Source organism: Cyrtonyx montezumae, unplaced genomic scaffold (assembly GCF_038088225.1).
Source record: "Cyrtonyx montezumae isolate F1298 unplaced genomic scaffold, pur_monq_1.0 scaffold_2, whole genome shotgun sequence".
In the NCBI taxonomy this organism is placed as follows: Eukaryota; Metazoa; Chordata; class Aves; order Galliformes; family Odontophoridae; genus Cyrtonyx; species Cyrtonyx montezumae.
The window spans coordinates 25148739-25168371 of NW_027071936.1; the positions used below are offsets into that span (position 1 = coordinate 25148739).

A 19633-nucleotide genomic window follows, 5' to 3' on the forward strand; every position below is an offset into this window, starting at 1 on the left:
TTTGAAATTATTTCAACAAATCAGACAAAAAAAATGGATGCCAGTCAGAAGATGAGGCTCACTTTTAAGTGAAATACAACATAGCCAGACCAAACCTCTCTTTTGGTCACTTGCCAGAAAATTCCCACTCACTCTGTTCAGTAACATACTTAGTCCATCACACAGCTACTAGAATAGTAGCAAACAAAAGAAAGTTAAAAAATACTTCTCGCTTAGCCCATAATGAATATACTAACAACCTAATCCTTCCTGGAAAATGGAAGCTAAAATTGCCATAGGAGTAACCACAAAAACCAATAATTTAGCTTTTTCCCTAGCAAGGAGGTACGACTAAGCACAGATTTTGATCTAATTAAACTACAAAGATGCAGCAACACTACACTGTGATGGAAAGTACAATAATAGCAGGGTAGCAAAGTCTTCAACTGCAGCAAATGAGAACAAACCCAAATACAACATACAAACTTGCTTACCTTTGTAAGACCTCAGACAAGCAACGTTCTCTACTGAAATACTCTCACCTCTACTACCAATCCTAAAATGAGGTCTGGGAAGGGGTAGATCCTGGCTCCCTCCTTTTTGGTCACTCAGGTACATTGAATGCACCTGTGCTCCCTTGGATTGGCACTGCCTTCTCACCAGGTGCTCAATCACTGGGTCAGGATGTGACTCAGCATTTCTGCTTCAGATGTAAACACTGAATTTGTTAAATAATAATAATTTACCTAAAATAAGGCTCTTTAGGCTATATTACTGTTTCTTAGGATTTGAAGAGGTGAGTAGCAATTTAGTTATATTTTAATATCAGAAAAACGTTGAAAAAAGCACCGTTTTTTTTTGAGCAGCAGAGTACTGTTAAGGTTGGTGTAGCGTACTTTTCTTTTTATTAAACAGCTGATATCAAAAGACTCAGTTTATATAAATTGTACAGGTTACTAATAATCACTTAATCTAGATTAATACTTGATAGGACATGAGAGAGAGGAGCATAAGTATAATAGCTCCTGATTTATTGCCATGTAATATATAAAAATAGTTATACTATGTAGTCAAACTTTAGTGATGTTTCATTGTCAGTTTTTACTTGTTGGATGCCTCAGAGTTCTTGAAGAGAAGATAAATGAAATAATAGCTAGTAGTGAAGCTGTAAACTGTCTGAATATGCTTACTTTTTCCTCTAAAAAGAGCATTTTCTGTGAGGATGATGGAAGTAGCTATTGGTTTCTCAGGCCATAGAAATTTTACAAGTAGAGCAATAGAGAAAGCTGGTATCAGTTTAGTTACCTAGGCTGTATTCTACAGGCTGTTTTTTACAGAGTAAAAACTCTGCATTTTAGAAGCATTTTGAGAAACAGGTATAGTTTCAACTTCTTACTGTTATAATTATATGAATGTTGAATGGTTATTAACAATCAATTAAGGCTGACAGACCATATTCTGGTCTAGTCTCTTTAATCTAGTAAGCATGGTTTCATTTTCTTACAAAGTGCTTTATGTAGTAAAGATTTGAGTTTCAGTTACTGAGAATAAAAATGTAACTGTGTATTGTGCTAGAAGAGATCTCTAAGCTTTTTAAAAACGTACAAATAAAGTGATTTGTACAGGTCTTGTCTTCCTCATATGTATTTTGCATCATTTTGAATAGCCTTTTTAGAAGTTGTTTCTACCAGATCTGCGTGACTAGGAGCACTAAGCTTTTGCTGGAGAACAGCTTATCACCGGCAAGATATTAGGAGCCCCAAGTAGTCACTGCATTTGGAAAGCATGTTACACGTTACCTTTTATCAGTCTACAAAGCTCAGTAGGATATCTGTTCCTTGATATTCATTCCTGTCCTTTTGCCTCTTTCATCTAGCATCACCTATATGTGGAGGAGGTATGCTCTGTAGCATGATCTGAATGCATGTAAAGGCTCAGAAATCTAAGAGCTTGAAGGTTGATGATATTTCTTTTCTTCTGTGGTTGCAAAGGAAGAACACGGTTTAACCATAATATGAAACTGGCAACGTGCTAGGATGTCTCCAGAAAAGCCTGGGGACTACGCAGCAGTTATGTGTGCCAAGGTTTCCATCTAGAGGGGAGCTGATGGGTTTGGCTGTGTCAGGGTAGGCTGTGCCTAAAGTAGGAAGGATACCTCTGTCAGCAGTGCAGAATGAGCTCACAGGGATCAGCATTGCCCCTGTTAAGATGCTGCTATTTGATCATTAAAGATCATTTCTGCTTTCAAGCCAGAGCTGTTCACCTGGCCCTTCTGTCAAATACATTTCAGCTGTTTCAGTACACCTACCTCTTACTTTCTACAAGTCACTCCTGGCACATATGGAGAGAAGATATTTGACAAACTACTCTTGAACACATCTTTTCATGTTTTTTTTTAAAGGTATTTTCTCTCTTATCAGAAAATGTCCTAAACTGGCACTTATATGCAGGGCAAACCATTTCTACGTTGGAGATGTGCTCCCAAGAAAACAGCTGTGGGCAGAAGTCAGCGTAGCTTCCTTTGCCAAAAAAAAAAAATATGTGAAACAAGCAGAAACCAACACCAGAGGCACTGGTGACCATACTCACAGCTCTGTAACTTGAGACAGAATTCTCAGCTAGTACCACTTTCAACAGTCAGAAATAATTTCTCTTGAAAATAGGTGATCAAAATACTCTCTCTCCTTCTGTTGAAAACGGGCATCCACTTGTGTCATTCATGTGATTTTGCTTTGCTGAAGCAGTTGACTAAGATGTGCAAGAATGATTGCGTGGGAAAGAACAAACCTGTAGTTGGGTCTAAAGGCAAATGATTGCTTCTCATTCAAGTTAAGGTAGAAAGGTGCCTTGAAGCGAGCCACATCTCCAGAAAAATCTGGATGCATGTAATTATTCATTTAGCAAGCACTTTCTTCGTTCTTTCCTCTATCATGGAATCTGATTTGATAGCAAGTACTCACTGCTTTGAAATTGGGAAAGTACAGATGTGCTGTCAGCCTGGCCTTGATATCCTGAAACCTTGTTAACTCCCTTTCTTATTGCATGTTTGCCCCAAAATTTCAGGCTGGTAACTTGCAATGCAATGCATTTCATTATGAGGGCAGTTTACAGCGAAGTGAACTACATTTTGCAAACAGAACTGCCTGTGCTCGTGGGTCTAACAGAACCTCTGCAAGGTCAATCATGGCTACAGCTAGTGCTGCTCTCAGTGCTGGCTTGCTAGGTCTATTTGGTCCCATGCTCTAGTGGACCTGACTCCCAGCTCTGCTTTGCTTCTGTAGATAGCTAATGATTTGGAACAGACCCAAGTTAAGAAGGTAAACCAATGATTGAATGTAATTCCCAATAGAATGGAGAAGCAAGCACAAAAGCCTCTGCAGATTCAAGGTTTAAACACCAATGTTTGAAATGGATAAAGGTTAGTCAAGTCTACTAACATTTTGTGCATACCCATATCACAGCGTCACTCTGCTAGAAGTTATGTATTTACTATTAGCAAATACAAATTTTTCCAGCTACTATCTTTTCTAACAGTTCCAGAGCCAAGCAAGTCCTCTGTGTTTATCTTTGTTTTGGAAACAGTATCTCTGTACAACTGTTCCTTTTAAATTCAAATGTTCCTGAAATTGCTTTTTGTTTTGTTTTGTATTTTTTTTCCCCAGAGGGGAACTGTGAAATGAGTGAAATCCTGGCAAAAAAAAAAAAAATGTGTTGCAACAAGGCTAAATTCCTGTTACTGCAAAAGCACAAATCATTCTCCTTGTAGGAGGATTCAGCAGACAATAGCTTGTGCATCTAAGTGAGCTCTGGGGCCATAAAAAAACATACATTGTGTGGGTTACCAGAGTACTGAAGGGCCAACGAGAACATAAATGGAATCAAACACAAACATAAGCAATCTGCATGGATAAGTTTTGCAAACAGTGAATCACTTTAGAGCAATGAGGCAGTGACGTCTGACCCCCTCTCCAGAGTAGTTGTTAACAGGTTATGCTGAAAATTTCAAGCTGTAATGATACGTGTGGTTAAGGAATTGAACTTACAACATAACTCGGTAGTTCAGACCTCAGGCCTAAAATAAATCCCTGAACTTTATTAAACTGAGCAAAAACTTGATCACAATTTTTTAAGAGCACTTTTTTCTGTTGACACTCTGTATGGGTCTTACGCTATGTAACTTTTTTTTTCCTACTGTAATAGGCTTCAAAATAATTGGGAATGTTTTTGAAGAGACACCTTAAAGGTAAACTGGAGATAAAATCATTTATCCAATGATTAGCCGAAGTCAGCTTTAAGTTTTGATGCTGCTGACTAGGAGAAAGTAGCACAGCAAAGCTGCATGTGGTACAGTCAGGGTTCATTCTCGCTCAGCTTGTCTTCTACTGCCATCTACTGAAGTACCCAGCATCTTTCCTGTAGCACATACGTTATTTAAATAACCTACAGCATTGGAGATTATGCAGGATGCTCTATCAGTGAATTTGCCAAAGAATTCAAAAGAAAATCCAATGCATTACAGTTGCAAATTTTGCAAAAACTTTTGACTGCAACATCTCAGATTAAAACCCAAACTCTAGCTAGTTGCTAGTTTTATCAGTACATGATCCCTGAGTCTTGGCTCTCCAGTCATAACAGCCCTGTCAAAATCTAGCCAGCAGACTACACAGTAGGACTCGTGCATTGAGCAGACTATCTGGATATGAAGCATGCACAACTACCAAATAACATCAGAAGAGCTATTAAATAGCCATACTCCTTGGCCTGTAAGACATTGGCTAAAGCATTCTCTATTGCCACGCTACAAGCTCAGTGATACAGCAGGTCAGGAAGAATCCCACAGGGGCCACAGATGTGAGGGAAAATTACAACACCACTTCAGCTGAAGCACTCGAGACAGAAATCTGGTATGGAGCAGAAAGGTTAAAAGTTACTTAACTTTATTATACTGTATCACTACAAGCTCTGAAAGCTAGGCCACAGAATCTTGCCTTTTGCAATTCAGTAAGCGCAGCAAGAAAAGTTTCTGCAGCAGAAATAGCCTTGCAGATATCACATAATTCATAAGCATTTCACTTAGTTTGATTCTTCTTTGCTAGGAGCATTTCTGCTCTGCAATGCAGAATCCCTACTTTAAAAGCTGCTGCTACAGCTCCTGTTTCATAAACACTATGTTTTGCTGAACTATCAACTTCTGCTGACCTAGAGAAGAAAACACTGCGTGCTTGCTTTCCAATATTTGTGTTATGTTCTAATCAACCACAACACCTGTCCTTACCCCACCTATTTTCCATGGCCACTTCTAACCCATAGAATACCAATAGTTGTGTGCCCTGCTGCACCAATGTAGTAGAACTGTCAATATTTTCTTCAAGTAGGATTTAAGAGTTCCACTTCTCAGAAAGAGAAGCAGGACACAGAAGAACTGAGGAGCTGTCTTCTCAGATTACTTTTTCAGGGGGTGAAACAGACATTTCAAAGTCTTGAATTATTTCATGTTGCAGCCTCAGGGAGAGGGGGGGAAGCAAACAGGTACCTCCAACATTTAAAACAAGTGTCTTACTGCAGCTTTTATTAGAATAACTGCAAGTAGAAGAAACATGGCACTTCCATTTTTCACAGTGGGATAAACACCTTAGGAAGTAGTGGGCTGCAAAGCTATAGTAATACAGTGGAAAGCCAAATGACATTAAATAAACCAAAACCCTAGCTTGTTCATACGTGACAGATTCTTCTATGCAGAACCCACAGCTTTCAGGACAGCAAAGCACGACACAAAGGCAGCAACACCATCATCCTACACCCAGAGAACAGTGGAACTCTCACAACAAACATAGTATCACCTAATGTGTCCTAAGGCAGAGTGAAAGCAAAAGGTGTGGACAAAAAGGTGGATTATTCATTCAGCTAACAGTCCTGCTCAGTTTCCTTCCCTCCAGCACAGAAGAACATGGCTGTGCAGTCACTGAGCCATCTGAGCCTCCATTGCCTGGGCTGTCCATTCTGGGGCTGTCTGACTTATCTTCTCCAGCAGGTTGTTCACCTGGAAACACAGGGACTGAATCTGCTTATCCCAAGTTGGCAAAGCTTCACGAGCTGCAAAAGGAAACCACAGAAAACAAAGCATAGTCTTGGCAATCCACCACAACGTTATTTCCCTTAGAAGAGGGTGTCTGCAGGCCAGAAGGCCAATGGCATCCTGGGCTGCATCAGAAGAGGGGTGGCCAGCAGGTGAGGGAGAATTTTCCCTTGTTACTCTGCCCTCACAAGGCCCCAGCTGGAGTACTGTGTCCAAGTCTGGGGTCCTCAACACAGGAAAGATACAGAGCTTTTGGACAGGGTCCAGAGAAGGGCCACAAAGATGACCAGAGGGCTGGAGCACTTCTGCAAAGACTGGGTGAAGAAGCTGGGCTTGTTTAGTCTGGAGAAGAGAAGGCTGTAGAAACACCGCATTACAGCCTTCCAATATTTAAAGAGAGTTTATAAACAGGAGATAAATCAACTTCTTAAATGGGTAGATAGCAATAGGACAAAGAGGAATGGTTTAAACTAAAGAAGGGGAGATTTAGATTAGATGTCAGGGAAGTTTTTCACTGAGGGGGTGGTGAGGTACTGGAAAAGGCTGCCCAGAGAGGTTGAGGATGCCCCATTCTTTTGAGATTTTCACAGCCAGGTTGGATGGAGCCCTCAGCAACCTAATCTAGTACTTGATCTAGCAGATACCTGCCTATAGCAGCAGGGTTGGAATTTGATGATCTTCGAGGTCCCTTCCAACTCAAGCCATTCTATGGAAAATTCTGCCACCTGCTGGCCACAGCAGCATACTGCAAAGCCATTACAGCAGTTGTAAATAATTTGCTTGTGTTGCTAGACAGCAACTCAAAAAAACAATTCTGAATGGTGCAAAACAAATAAAAGGTAAAGAAAACCCTAAACATCCAAACTTACTCTCAAAATGAACAATTCCATCAATCTGATCAATGAATCCATTCATGCGCCCCTCAGTTATCATCTGAGAAGCTATCTTCTCTGCCTGAAATAAGGGAGAGAGAATGATGTTAGGTATTTGATCCATTTCAAAAGAAATGAAAAACAAACACAGGTTCAATAGTCCTTATATGTTTTTCATCTACATGGAGATAGAGGCAGAACTGAAAACATCTAACCATGCACCAATTGACATAATCAATGGCATAAAAATATGCTACAGTCCATTCCATACCGTATACCTTTCCCTCTCATAAAATGTGCTAAATGCTTAACTTTTGTCATGTGTCCAGTTCTGAATATTTAATAATTTCCTATTAGTAAACTAATTTTCCTAATATTTACTAGCGCTACTCTTGTTACTCTGCTGCTTTTTACTTTTTTAAACAGAAGGTGTAGAAAGCAGTTACCTTAGCTGCAGGGATCTCTAGTAATGCTCCAAGCTCTTCAAAGGTAATATTGTTGTAAAGTTTGCTTGCAGACAGTAAATTGTGTTCAATAACAGCTCTGTCCAGGATACTGGAACCTTTATGGGTTGAATGAGACAACTCATTAATATAAATGAAATATCTGATTTATGCTGTAGAACAAATGTAAAGTGTTTCTTCTAAAATTATACAAGCAGAAGGTACAGGTGCATATTGTTGCATGGCATCACAATGCTACAGAAAAAGAAAGCGAACAAAAAGAAGATTTCCCACAGTTTTGTTTTTTTTATTTTAATTTTTTATACAATTAGCTTCAAACCTTTTATTTATCATTCTGGGAAATAACTTTAAATAATCACATGAATTATGCTATGCTCTTTTCTGTCATCCTTGGGGACTACAAAGGGCAAAACGGGATGAACAAGCAGCACTATGAGGCTTTAGAGATATACATACCATCAGCTGTAGTTGCTTTCTGGTGAGGCATTAGCATAGCTGCAAACTCTTGCAGTTGGTTTCCACGAATAATTCTGTCAAGATACATTTTCTCCAAGATCCCATAGGCTGCAAGCTGCTGGCATCTCTCATCCTTGAAAAGCGTAGCTAGCATGCGAGAACGCTGCTGTCCTAGGAGAACCAAGAAGAATCCTCATAAACTGCCACCAAATAGGTGAGTATTGACAGATAAACAAACATCTCTCTCCTTCTAATAGATGCAGTTAACAAAGGTCTTCCTGAGAAGACTTGGTTGCATTCAGTTCCAAAGCACTGCTTGCGACTGACTTTATTCTACATCTTTAGATGGCCCCTCATCACTGGCAAATAAACAAGTACTCCAGCTCTGGATTAACTCTACGCCAACAGACTACTGATGCTCTGTTTGCAATTCTGGACTCTTCAGCTCCTTCTCCCAGTAATATACAAGTTGATTTGCTTCAGAAATATGCGTGTATGGCCTCTTACACAAAAACATATCATATTTTACCTGCTGATGCCAGTATGGTACAATGCAAAGCATGCTTCAGTGCCTCCAGTCGCTCACTTTCATGAACTATGCTCTTATAGGACAGCTCATTGTATCTCTGGGCAGCCTCGATGAACTTTCTTCTATAATCAAGAACTCGAGCATAACAAACCTAGAAAGAAAATGTCTGGGTAAAGGAAAGCAAGTAGACATGGTTGCATAGTACAGGTGTGCATTAACTCCTACACAATCAACCTGGAGCTCCAATAGGCATTTCTTTACTGCATCCTCAGCAAATCTGTGTCATCAAACAATCAGCTTGGCTTGTAAAAATCTGGCTGAAGTGCCATAGCATAATTGAAAGGGCCTTTCCCAGCTATATTCACATGTCAAATACTGCCCTTGTCTTAATTTAAAGACAGCAAGTGGAATATTGTACCGTGATTAATCTGCCCTCTTGGTAGTGACATCAACAACCAGCACTTAAGTAGTAATTTCTATTTTTCAAATGATTGTTTTTTTCTCAAAAGCTGTATCAGCATCCGCAACTAAAATTTTAAAAATTAGTGTCCAAACTATATGCACAGTATACTAACCAATAACCAAAAAGGTCAATTAATTTAATGATCTGGACTTAACACTACATTCATGGATGGTATTTGGAATTAAATTGCTGCTAGGCAAAAAAAAAAAAAAAAACAACAAAAACCCTCTAATAGTCTCTAATATTGGACATATGTTTTTTTTCCTTTTAGATTTACAAAGACAGCATTTTAAGTAAAATTCAGCTATTCTGAGCCAGTAAAGCTAGCATACAAGGAACCTTAGCAAGTTTCTCTCCAAATTCTAAGCAATTAGCCGCCTAATTATTGCTAAGATGCAGCTCTGAAGTTCCCAAGACCATTTCAAAGCTTTTCTCTTTGCCTTTTTCAGCATTACGAAAGTTTTGGCTGCACTGTATGAAAACCATCTAATAGTGGAAGCATTTAAATTCAGAAAGAGGAAATCCACATTAGAGTACCTTGTAATGGATTTGTAGCTGCTCATTTGTTGATTCATTCTGAAGCAGGGAAGCTCGATTAATGTAGGCTTCTGCTTGAACAGGGTCATCATCCTCCAGATACAGCCTGGCAATTTTCAGGTAGGTCTCCAGTTTATAATCTACATTGTACTGTCTGTAAAGAAACATAAGCAAGAATTCAGAGATGTTCCACTATTGCATTTGCTCTTTCCTGTTCTAAACATCCTGCTGCTTAAGCACATGGCAACTTTTTTTTTTTACCCCACTTTCTTTAGAACTAAACAGAAAAAAAAAAGAGAGAAAGGAAAAATTAAAATTTACTCGTACAAACACAAGGAGAAATGGGCTTCTAACTGGTTGAAAAATTGCCAAAAACAAGAAAACAGGAGCAAAAGGCAAACTTGCAGTAAAACAAACAGGAGCTAAATAGGGTAAAGCTTACGTTCAACAACTTCTATACACATACTGAGAAAAAGATTAAAAAGGAAAGACCTAGAAAATATCAGCAAAGGTTTTATACTTAGACAACAACAAAAAATTAACATCAAATTTCAAACTATGTCTTGATTTTGAACTATAAAAATCAACACCTAGAAGAACTTTCAGAAACACTGTCAATACATTTGACTAATAAACAGCAAAAATCTTCCAACACAGCATTTAGATGAGACTAGAATGTTTTCTGTAAGGAACAGTCACCAAATTATACCTGCTGCATGGGAACTGTTGAATCACAGCCTGAACCACTGGTTGATCACCTGAGGAGAGCACTGAGTCAGCCACAGGAGCACAGGTGAAGGCAATTCACCTGTATGACTGGAAGGGGTACAGTTTGGCTCCACCTCTCCCAGATCTCATTTAAGGGCTGACCACCAGCAGGGGAGGATCTCTTGTTAAAGATCCTTCCTGTGTGGAGTTTCAGGTAAGCCTCAACCTTTGGTGACAGGTAAGTGCTTCCTAATTCATTGGGTATCTTTATACCATCTGGATAATCCATCCAAAAAATATACTGCTAATCTTTTCTATGTTGTGTGGGTACTATTCATTCAGGGTATTCATCCTACACTTGCACAGTCTGGCTAATAAGCACCCCCGAATTTTCCACTCTCTGGTCCACTTAACTAAGGAAGTAGCAAGCATGTTACACAATGCAGGTCAGTGTCTAGCACATTACTTACTTTTGCCCTGTTTCCAAAGGGATCCCCACCAGTACTTGTGCTGCATTTCTCCAGTCTTCTTCTTTCTCATAGATGGATGCAAGATGTTGCCTTATTGAAGCAACCTAGACAATAATAAAGTCACTAGGAAACATTAAAACACAAAACCATTCAACTTCTAAGTATTTACTTTACCCTTCTTGTACACTAGCCCCCAAGTGATACAGCAGCTTCACAGACACAGCAATATATACGCACACAATTCTTCCTGCATGAAGGTTTTAAACCCTCAGTAGAGCCTTAAGACTAAGCTTTTTAAATATGAGCAATTTAAACTATTTCCCAATAGGCTTACAGCTAGATAGAAGGAACTGGTCTTCAGGGAATGCTTAAGTAGCGACCTGTTATGAAACAATGTTTCTGAGAACTGCAACACCAAGATTCACAAGCCCTTCCTTGCAGTTAAACCAGAGCCTCTGGGATACAAATGGGGGTAAACCATGACTAGGTCTGAATTCTGAAACAGCTGCCAGAAGGTAAAAAAAAAAAAAAAAAAATTAGTACAGTCTGGGTGTTGTAAGAAAAAGTGTGGTTAGAAAAATAAAGCATCTGGCATTGAGTATTTAATTTATGCATAATTACTGTAACATATGGGTAAGTGTGTTCAGTTTGGATTTAGAGTGAAAGCTGCTTAAAAAGACAAAAGATAAACAGACAAATATAGATTATGACACAAACTGCTTTTTCTAGTACTACATCACTGTTGGCTTGTTACATACTTTAACTATTCACAAACAATAATGAATAATCATTGAAGAAAATCAACTGAATTCAAAACAAAGCAGTACATTCAGCGAGTAACTGCAGAATTTGAATTTCATTACTTTTTCCCCCAAGTAAATGATTTTATCCTAAATATGTATCAATAAATACATATATAAGCATACATATCCACACAGGGATGTGTTTTTTTAATTAAAAAACAGCTATTTGACAAAATGATTCTGTCCTTAGATCACCAGCCTGCTCCCTCTATTGGGTAAGTGCAATACAGTCAGCCCCAGGTCATCTTATACAGTGCCTCCAGTTGCATTGTAGGAAGCCACTTTCTGGCAGCAAGGAAACAACATGCCCAGCATTCTGATGAATGTACTGTTTGCATGGTTCTAAACGCTCACTGCATTTAGCTTGTTTCATATGAACAGTATGGCAGAATTGGCTCAAAGCAAGAACATCCATTTTGACCAGAATTTCTGAAAAATAATAACGAAAACACGTGCAGACCAAAACCCCTTGTCACTGATCTCTCACCTGCTCTTCAAATGAAATGACTCTAGGCTGTATCTTTTCCAGGGTGAAGTGGTATATTTCTTTGGCCGTGCTGTCAGGAAGACTTGGAAGATGCGTACAGAAATCAGTCAGCAGCTGACGTGATATCACTAGGCTGACATTCTCGTTCACCACTAGGTCAGAGACACACAGAAGAAAAGCACAAGATGGATGCAATGTTTGTCAGCGCCTTCGGTGTAAGTGATCCCTTGCCAGTCAATCATCTGCTTTTATATTACATTTAAGTAATACAAATGTTTAAATTTCAGTCAAGGTGCCTTACTTTTTCTACAGATTAGTTTTATTCCCTCAGAACCTGTTTACACTAGAGGTCACTAGAGTTCTAAAACCTGATAAATAATTAAGTATTTCTCATTCTGACTTACAAACATGTTTCAATTCTGAATCATAGTTCTTGGTTGCTAAAATACCTTGGACAAAATAAACCATTAGGCTGAGTTTCATTAATTCTACCAAAAAAAAAGATATGATTTCTATTTGACCTATAATAGGCCAAATATACAACATAATACAAAAAACACATGATCATTTCTTTTTGGTCATTTTTCCAAACTAAGCAGAGACTGAGAAAGAAGGGAATTCTTAGTTTAAAGACTGCTAAAGATTCAGTATCAGTTTTAGCATTCAACTAATGACTTTACAATATTCAGATGCTGTCACACAGATGAGCTAGAAAGTTATATTGTTAGAAAGCCCACAAAATCCATTTTCCTGTACCTTCTGAATATGGTGTGGTTTCCCTTTTAGTCTTAAGTTCCAATAGGACCAAAAATACTGTATATTTACTTAGCTTCTTGTAGATGTAATGAACTTCAGTCTCATGGATCTTGGGCTTACACTCAGTATGCAATCAACTACATAAAATGCACTTACTTGCTTCTACAAAAGCTTTCAAAGCTTCAAGTTGTTGTGCACCCGACAGCTGAATTGCTTTTTCCAGTATTTGACGATATCTGTCCATAAGAGAAAAATAAAATAAAAAATCTATAGCTGTGAGATAGCATTTCCAGTCACCATTGCTGCTTCTTTGTTTATTTACCACCCCTGAGTTTTTCTTCTGCTTATATTTTCTTCTACCTTTGAGATGGAAGTTTTCCAACATGTTTGTGCTAAAAAATGCCTGGAACGCTCATCTAAAATGCATACTTGGCTCTTTTTAAGTATCAGAACTAGACTATCAGATAACAGCTCATTTTGTTACCTTGTAATGTTTGTGCAATTGATGTTTAAAAATAACATCATCCCTACAATAGGGCAGTTCTCTTCTACCATACATAGGTGCCAGAGAAAAAGCAATAACATCCTGTGGATGAGGACTACTTAAATTAGAGAAAGATTCAAGCTGTCACATTCAGTGAAAACAATGATCATAAAAGCATTTAAGCTGGAAAAGTCCTCTTAAGATCACTAAATCCAACCCAAACCTAGCCCCACTAACAGTGTCCCTCACTGTCAGATCTCTACGGTTCTTGAACACCTCCAGGGACAGAGACTCTACCAAATCCCTGGGCAAGCTGTGCTAGCGCCTCACTGCTCTTTTGGAGAGGAAATGTTTCCTGATATCCAACCTGAACCTCCCTTGGTGCAACTGAAGGCCGTTACTTCTCATCCCATCACTATCAGCTGAAAGAAGAGGCCAACCCTGACCTCAGTATGATTTCTTTTCAGGCAGTTGTAGAGACAGATAAGGTCTCTCCTGAACTTTCCTCTGCTGGAACAATCCCAGTTCTCTCAGCTACTCCCCACAAGCCATCCCAATTTCATGCTTTGTAAGAGTTGGGACAACTGTGGGCCATAATCTCAGGGTGCATAGTAACGAAGGAAATTATTTTTGAAACGTTCCCCTCAAAAGTCAGGCTGAATACGATCACGTTTGCAGTTTTTTTCTTTAAAGCAGAAACTTTAAAAGCAAAGACATTCTTCTAGAGAACTGAGAATTGGGACTCTAGGAATTCCAATTCCATTAGCGTCAGACACTGCCCTCGAGGAAGGGAAAAAAAACCTCTGTGACACATTACACTGCACCTTAAGATGCAATATCAAAAACAGGCGTGTAAGTTAAAGAAGAAAAATGTTGAGGAAGGTTTTAGGATCACCACAGCAGTACAGGGCCTGCCACCACCCGGGCCCCAGGAACGATGCGGCGGCCTCAAGGCCTTCCCCAGAGATTAAAAGTAAGCAAAATCACGAGGTCAATCCCTGTTTTCTCCTCCTCTATTAAAATTAACGCTTCAGAAGCATGGCCCTTGGGCCGTAGCCACCCAGAGTGCTCCCCCACCCCAAAAGCTCGGCACTATCCGCCTCCCCACCGAAGGAAGACCACCGTTAGCACTCACTTTCCCGCCAAGTCCTTATGGGATCCGCTAGAGTTCATCAGCTGCGCCAGCTCCTGTCGCACCGCCGCCGCCATCTTCTCGGCTACCATAGAGCGGCGGCGGCGGCGGCGGCGGCGAGCTAGAGCGGCCGCGCGGTGAGGGGGGGCGGAACCGGAAGCTCAGCGAAGCGGGAGGTGGGGGGGGAAGCGCTGCGCCGGCGGTTGCCAGGGCGCCGCGGCGCAGTATTATGGGATGCGGCGGGGGAACGGCGCGGGGCGCGTGATTTTGAACAAACGCGGCTGCTCCTCGCGGGCACCGCCGCCGCCGCTGCCGCCGGGCGCGGCACTGGAGCGCGGCACGGAGCGAGGAAGTGGAGGCGGCGGCAGCAGAGCGCCCGCCCGTCCGGTGAGTGCTGAGGGGCGGGAAAGCGGCGGCGGGAGGGAAGGAGCGGCGGCCGGGAGCGGCGGGGCGCTGACAGCCGGCGGCAGGCCGCAGGCCCGACCCGCCGCGGGACTACGCGGCAGGCTGCGGGGGAGCGCCGCACTCTATCCTCCGCTGTGAGGCGCGGCGGTCCTTCGGTACCGGAGCGGGCGGACGGGTGCCGAGGGCAGGTGCGGCGGGGGCGGGCGGGCGGCGGTGACGGGGTGAAAATGGCGGATCTTTCGAAATAGGGCCGGCGGCTCCCGGCCGCCCCCGCGCCGCCGCCGCTAAGAGGAGGCCCCGGGGGGAACGGAACGGAGCGGAGAGGTCGTGGAGGGGAGGGGGCGCCCGCGCGCGGAGGGCGGCGGGGCTCGGGCCGGGCCTGCGGGCGGCGGGGCCTGGCGGAACCGCAGCGCCCGGTCGCGGAGCGGGAAGGAGAGCCCCGAGCTCCCGGAGCGCGGCTGCCCTTTGTCTGCGGGATGCCGGCCCCGGGGAGGAGGGAGCAGCCCGGCTCCGTGCTCCCGCAGCGCGGGTGAGAGGGCGGTACCTGACCCCGCGCCCCTCGGGCTCGAGCACCTGCTCGAGGGGTCCCGGATACCCCCGGAGTCGCCCGTGCTGGCGGTCGGAGTGTGGCGTTAATTATTTGTGGCCTTGGCTTGTCAGCACATCGTCTGCTAATTACGTAACGTTCTGTATGAGGGCTTTGGGTTCCGAAGCGTAAGGGATCGCCTGTCAGGATGTAACTCGTGCTTGGGGAATGCTCGAGGATGGAGTTCTGCGATCAAGAAAGGGCAGGCAGCGAGGTGACCGCTCACGGGTCCATCCTTCTGAACCACTGCACAGTTTTTGCAGCAAATGGTGAACGTGGCAGAATCAGTTTGAGTGCATTTTGCAGTGTTTTCATAAAACTGGTAATAACAGCAAAGCCTTCTACATGTGGTTACCTTTTTCATGGTAGCTTTCTGGCTTAGTGAAGGCAAGGACAGTGAGTTATCAGCTAAGTGCTTTCTCTGGCAGAGGAATTCCCTCACAAAATGCATTAGCCATCTTGTTTTGTTCCCTAAAACATCCAGCTGATGTGTGCTTGGTGAGGAATGATGTTGTTGCGTGCCTTGCACTCATTTGCATTAACCAACAAATGTATGCGTGTATTGCTCCACGAGCAAAGCACTCCCAAAGGCTAACTGGGAGTGCGTGCTAGCAAGCAGGGCCTAGCTAATCCTGTGAGTTGAAAACACGCTCTGTGTTGGCTGTGGAGTCATTAGTTTGATCAGTTCATTATGCGAGGTTAATTGTTCAGATTACATATCACAGCTATCTGCTGTTTGTTTTGCTTATTCCACTGCGTGCAGCCCAACTCACATGGTCTATCACTGAAGGCTCTGAACGGTTCAGCTTGTTTTCTCAGAAGAAGCTGTAACTAACTGGTTTCAGATCATGTATCTGCTAACTGTAGGTAAACTAAAAGTGTGGAGAGTGCTGTGGGATTTCAGGCTCAGAGATGCTTATACCTCATACCTATTTTTTAATTTTAGATTTTAAGAGGCAATTGCTCCAAGTCCCTTGAATTCATATCCCTTTCTCCTGCCAGAAAAATATCTTGTGAGAAGTGAAACAAGGCAAACTATGATGGGCTGTTAGTTTCTGTTTCTGCAGCAAACTGTTAATTGCTTCTGTCCCCTCCCTGTGATGTTGCAGTGGTGCAACACCTTCACACCTGGTTAGAAATGCACGTGATGTCCAAAAGAATTTGTGTGCTGCGGTTTTGGGATCCTCTACAAGTGCGTAGGAGATAAACTCTTGGTTTTATCCCTATTAGCTTCAGGACCACCTAAAGACAAGCTGATAAAGGGTTCTAGAAAACTTGCTTCTAGGGCTTGTCTTGAGTAGCTTTGTTTATCACTCAGAAAATCTGTGAAGCAGCATAGAGTTCTCAGCACAGCCTATGAGTCATCTTGCTAGCATTATAACATTAGAAAACATGAGTTTGTCTTGTGTGGGAAAGGAGACTTCAGGAATAACCTCTTGTTTGATAATGATGTCACACAGGTACACAGTGTGAGGGGGTCACGTTTCTCATGTTCCAGATCCGGACAAAGACTAGCAGCTCCTCAGCTTCTCTGACCTGTGTGTAGCTCTCCCTCGTAAGCCATGCTTCTGCCATCAAATATGTTGCTTCCCCAGCTTTGGGTAATGTTTGTGCCTTTGGGTCATGTTCTGATCCATCACATGAGTTCCATATATGTACATTCAGAGATTTCTTGCTAGTTTTTGCAGTTTTTTTAATTGCACTTAGCCTTTTTTTTTTCCCTAAGTGTTGCTGTCCCTTTTATTTGGAAGACTTAGAAAAAATGTAGCTAAGCATCTCTCTGATCCCACGAGCACTTCTTGCTGGTTTCTTGATATTGATTCTGTTCCTTCCTCTTTCATGCTTCCCCTTCTCTTATATTGTGCCTAAACACATAGACAGCTCTGCATAGTCCACATAGTGAAAGACTCATCTGTTAATACTAATATGGGTTTTGCTCTTAAGCTGGAGTGAATCTTCATCAGATGGCCTGATGTAGTCTGGTGGCCTGCCACCCTTGTGCATTGGTTCTGCTCCCATCTTCTGCTCCTGTTGCTTGCTTTGAACTGTCTTTCTGATTTTCTCAAAGCTTTTGCTGAGCTGAAGTAGCTCTGTTTGCAGGCTGAAGCTGTGCAAGGAGCATTAATGCCCAGCTGGGAGGGAGGTCCCTGGTACCCTAACCAAATGGGTGTAACCCAGCTTCATTCCTTGATTTGTTCCACCCCTGCAGCTACACAAATGTTTGCTAGCACAGGGAGGAAAGAACATGTTGGATGGAAATAGTTAGATGCCAAAGGAAATCAGGAGAGCTTTTGCAATAGTGCCTACTGAGTACTTCTGGAATATTTGAGTACAAGACAGTAATACTGCTGATAACGTGAATGCAGTAAGTGCTATCTGAAATAGTGAAAAGATAAATATTCCTCTCTTTTGCACTGTTACCTACCCAAAAATTGTAGCAAGTGCTTATTTTGTTAGTATGTAATAGCCAGGTTCTTGATAGCTAAGATTGTTTCTCTACTGGTGTTCTTCTCAAAATTATAATTAAAACTTAAATTATCCATTACTTGACAAGGGAGTTTTTCTTCATAACTGGCTTGTGGGCAAGAGGATTTTCTTTTGTTTTATTTAGTGGTTTTTTTTCTTTCAGCCATTCTTAAGAAAATGGCTAGCACTTCTGTAATGAACATGGCAGAAGTGACATCAGTCTAATGTTTTCACCCATTAAAGAGAAACTGAAATACTTCTTGGGTGACGTAGAGCTATCCTGTACCTTGCATGTGATAACTTACTTTAAATCCATAGAGGCTGCTAATAGAGATAGCTTGCTCATTGTACTCGCATGGAGTAACGGCAAGAGGATGCTGCACCTTGAGCAAATTATGGTTGCCTTGGGAACTGTTTTAATTTTTGTAACTATAGCCAGATGAATTTATGAAAAGAGCATAAAATGTCTCTTTAGGTAGAGCACTTGATGGTTCTTCTTAGTATTCCTTTTCACAGATTGAAAAGAAAAAAAAGCCTTTATTCACTTGAGTTCTGTACTCAGCATTTGGTAAGGAGTAAGGTTGTTTCCTTCCTTGCAGCAACAATTTGCTTTTTTATTTAATTTGATAATCTAGAACTGCAGCCTTCTGAGAAATGGATGGGCTCCCTCCGTATCTTACCTTGTGAGAGAATGGAAATGATTTTGTTTCACATGCAGAATTTTTCTAATCATGTCATAATGATTTGCATTCACTTAACTGTTACATACACAAACATAGTGAGTTTGTGAGCTTAGTTTATTAATTTTTCCCCTGACCTTTGTTAATCATAGCTTTCTTAAGAGTTAACATTTTTGGTTTATTTTTGTGACCGTATTTTTAAGGCCATCTCTAGCTCAGTAAGCTTAAACAAAAGACTCTCTGTTGGAAGAAATGCTCTGCTGAGTGATTTTGTAATTCTTTGCTTTATGACAAAACAAACCCTGTAATTTTCAAGACAAAACGTGAAGCACAAAGGAGACTGAGGAAGTAGGGAATACATGAAATGAGGGGCATTGCTTTTCCCGTTATTGAAATAGTAGTAAAACAGAAAGATGGTAATTAATTAGGAAAATTGTAGTACACTGATGGCCTGCACATGATTGTGATCTTAAATTTGATAATATGCTGATAGTCCTGAACAAACCTTGGATATGCCTGTGCTTTTGTGAAGGCTTTCCTGCCAAATGAAACATTGACTGTGAAGGCTTTCTTTAGAATTGTTTTCAGACCTTCTACACCATTGATCTTTGTGAGTTTCAGTTCCCTGGGATGTTTGACATGTGCCTGTATGAACTTGGCAAAAAGACTTGGGAAAGCACAGCAAACAAAATGAGGTATTTTTTGTTGTTGTTGTTGAATAAAATGACCAGATCAAATTATTTCTCCAAGGCTTCTTTCTTAATTTTTTTTTTCCCCAGCTTCTTTCATCAAGTTATCTTCACTTCTCTTTCTGACCTGTAGCTTGATTCTGCATTGCATGGGCAGGTATTGTGTCACCTGCACTAGATAGAAGATAAGAATCTGTGGGAACTACAATGCCTGTATTTTTATGTAGTTAAGTCAAGATTTTCTTAAACTAAAATTATTGTGTTTGCTGAGTTAATTTCTGGAGCATTAAACCACATAGCGATGTTTATTTTTCCTCCTGCACAGAATAGTTTGGTGTTAGTGCTACAAACTGGCTGCAACCTTGGGGACTAACAAAGCTGTAGTCAATTGGAGGACTACAGTCATAGAGGAAAGGCTGTTGCTTTGTTACCTGTGAAGAAGAAAATAACAATTGGATGTGAGGTGTGGACTCTCCCAGAGAGGAGCAGAAAACTTGGAAGAGAGAGACTGCAGGTGTTTTTTCACAATGGATGGCTACAGGAACTGCAGGGGGACAAATACAAGCTCCTCTCCTCTGTTGGAGGGGCAGA

General features: G+C 41.4%; 2 protein-coding genes across 5 annotated transcripts in view; one reads left to right on the forward strand and one right to left on the reverse strand.

Moving 5' to 3' along the window:
* Nucleotides 1-5802: 5802 nt before the first annotated feature.
* COPS4 (COP9 signalosome subunit 4) lies at nucleotides 5803-14342 on the reverse strand. The gene is made up of 10 exons (XM_065736637.1): nucleotides 14220-14342; nucleotides 12757-12836; nucleotides 11845-11996; nucleotides 10555-10658; nucleotides 9377-9530; nucleotides 8377-8527; nucleotides 7848-8018; nucleotides 7374-7489; nucleotides 6925-7009; nucleotides 5803-6072 (listed from the first exon to the last, which is right to left on the reverse strand). Exons 1-10 carry the CDS (start codon nucleotides 14306-14308, stop codon nucleotides 5939-5941), a joined length of 1236 nt encoding a protein of 411 aa, XP_065592709.1. The 5' UTR covers nucleotides 14309-14342; the 3' UTR covers nucleotides 5803-5938.
* Nucleotides 14343-14450: 108 nt separating this feature from the next.
* LIN54 (lin-54 DREAM MuvB core complex component) overlaps nucleotides 14451-19633 on the forward strand; it is a 35841-nt gene continuing 30658 nt past the window's right edge. For 2 of the 4 annotated variants that reach the window (XM_065736661.1, XM_065736662.1), the window contains exon 1: nucleotides 15192-15421. In XM_065736661.1, the coding sequence (XP_065592733.1) occupies nucleotides 15376-15421 (46 nt within the window). In that variant the 5' untranslated portion in view covers nucleotides 15192-15375. Of the gene's footprint in view, nucleotides 14604-15188; nucleotides 15422-19633 lie in introns of those variants that run through there. The other 2 variants (XM_065736663.1, XM_065736659.1) reach the window with 2 other exon arrangements.

Coding starts and splice junctions, on each gene's coding strand:
- COPS4 (XM_065736637.1), bottom strand. CDS start 14,308: ATGGTAGCCGAGAAGATGGCGGCGGCGGTGCGACAGGAGCTGGCGCAG. Junction 12,837..14,219: donor CATAAGGACTTGGCGGGAAA/GTGAGTGCTAAC, acceptor TCTTATGGACAG/ATATCGTCAAATACTGGAAA. Junction 6,073..6,924: donor TGGAATTGTTCATTTTGAGA/GTAAGTTTGGAT, acceptor TTCCTTTTGCAG/CTCGTGAAGCTTTGCCAACT.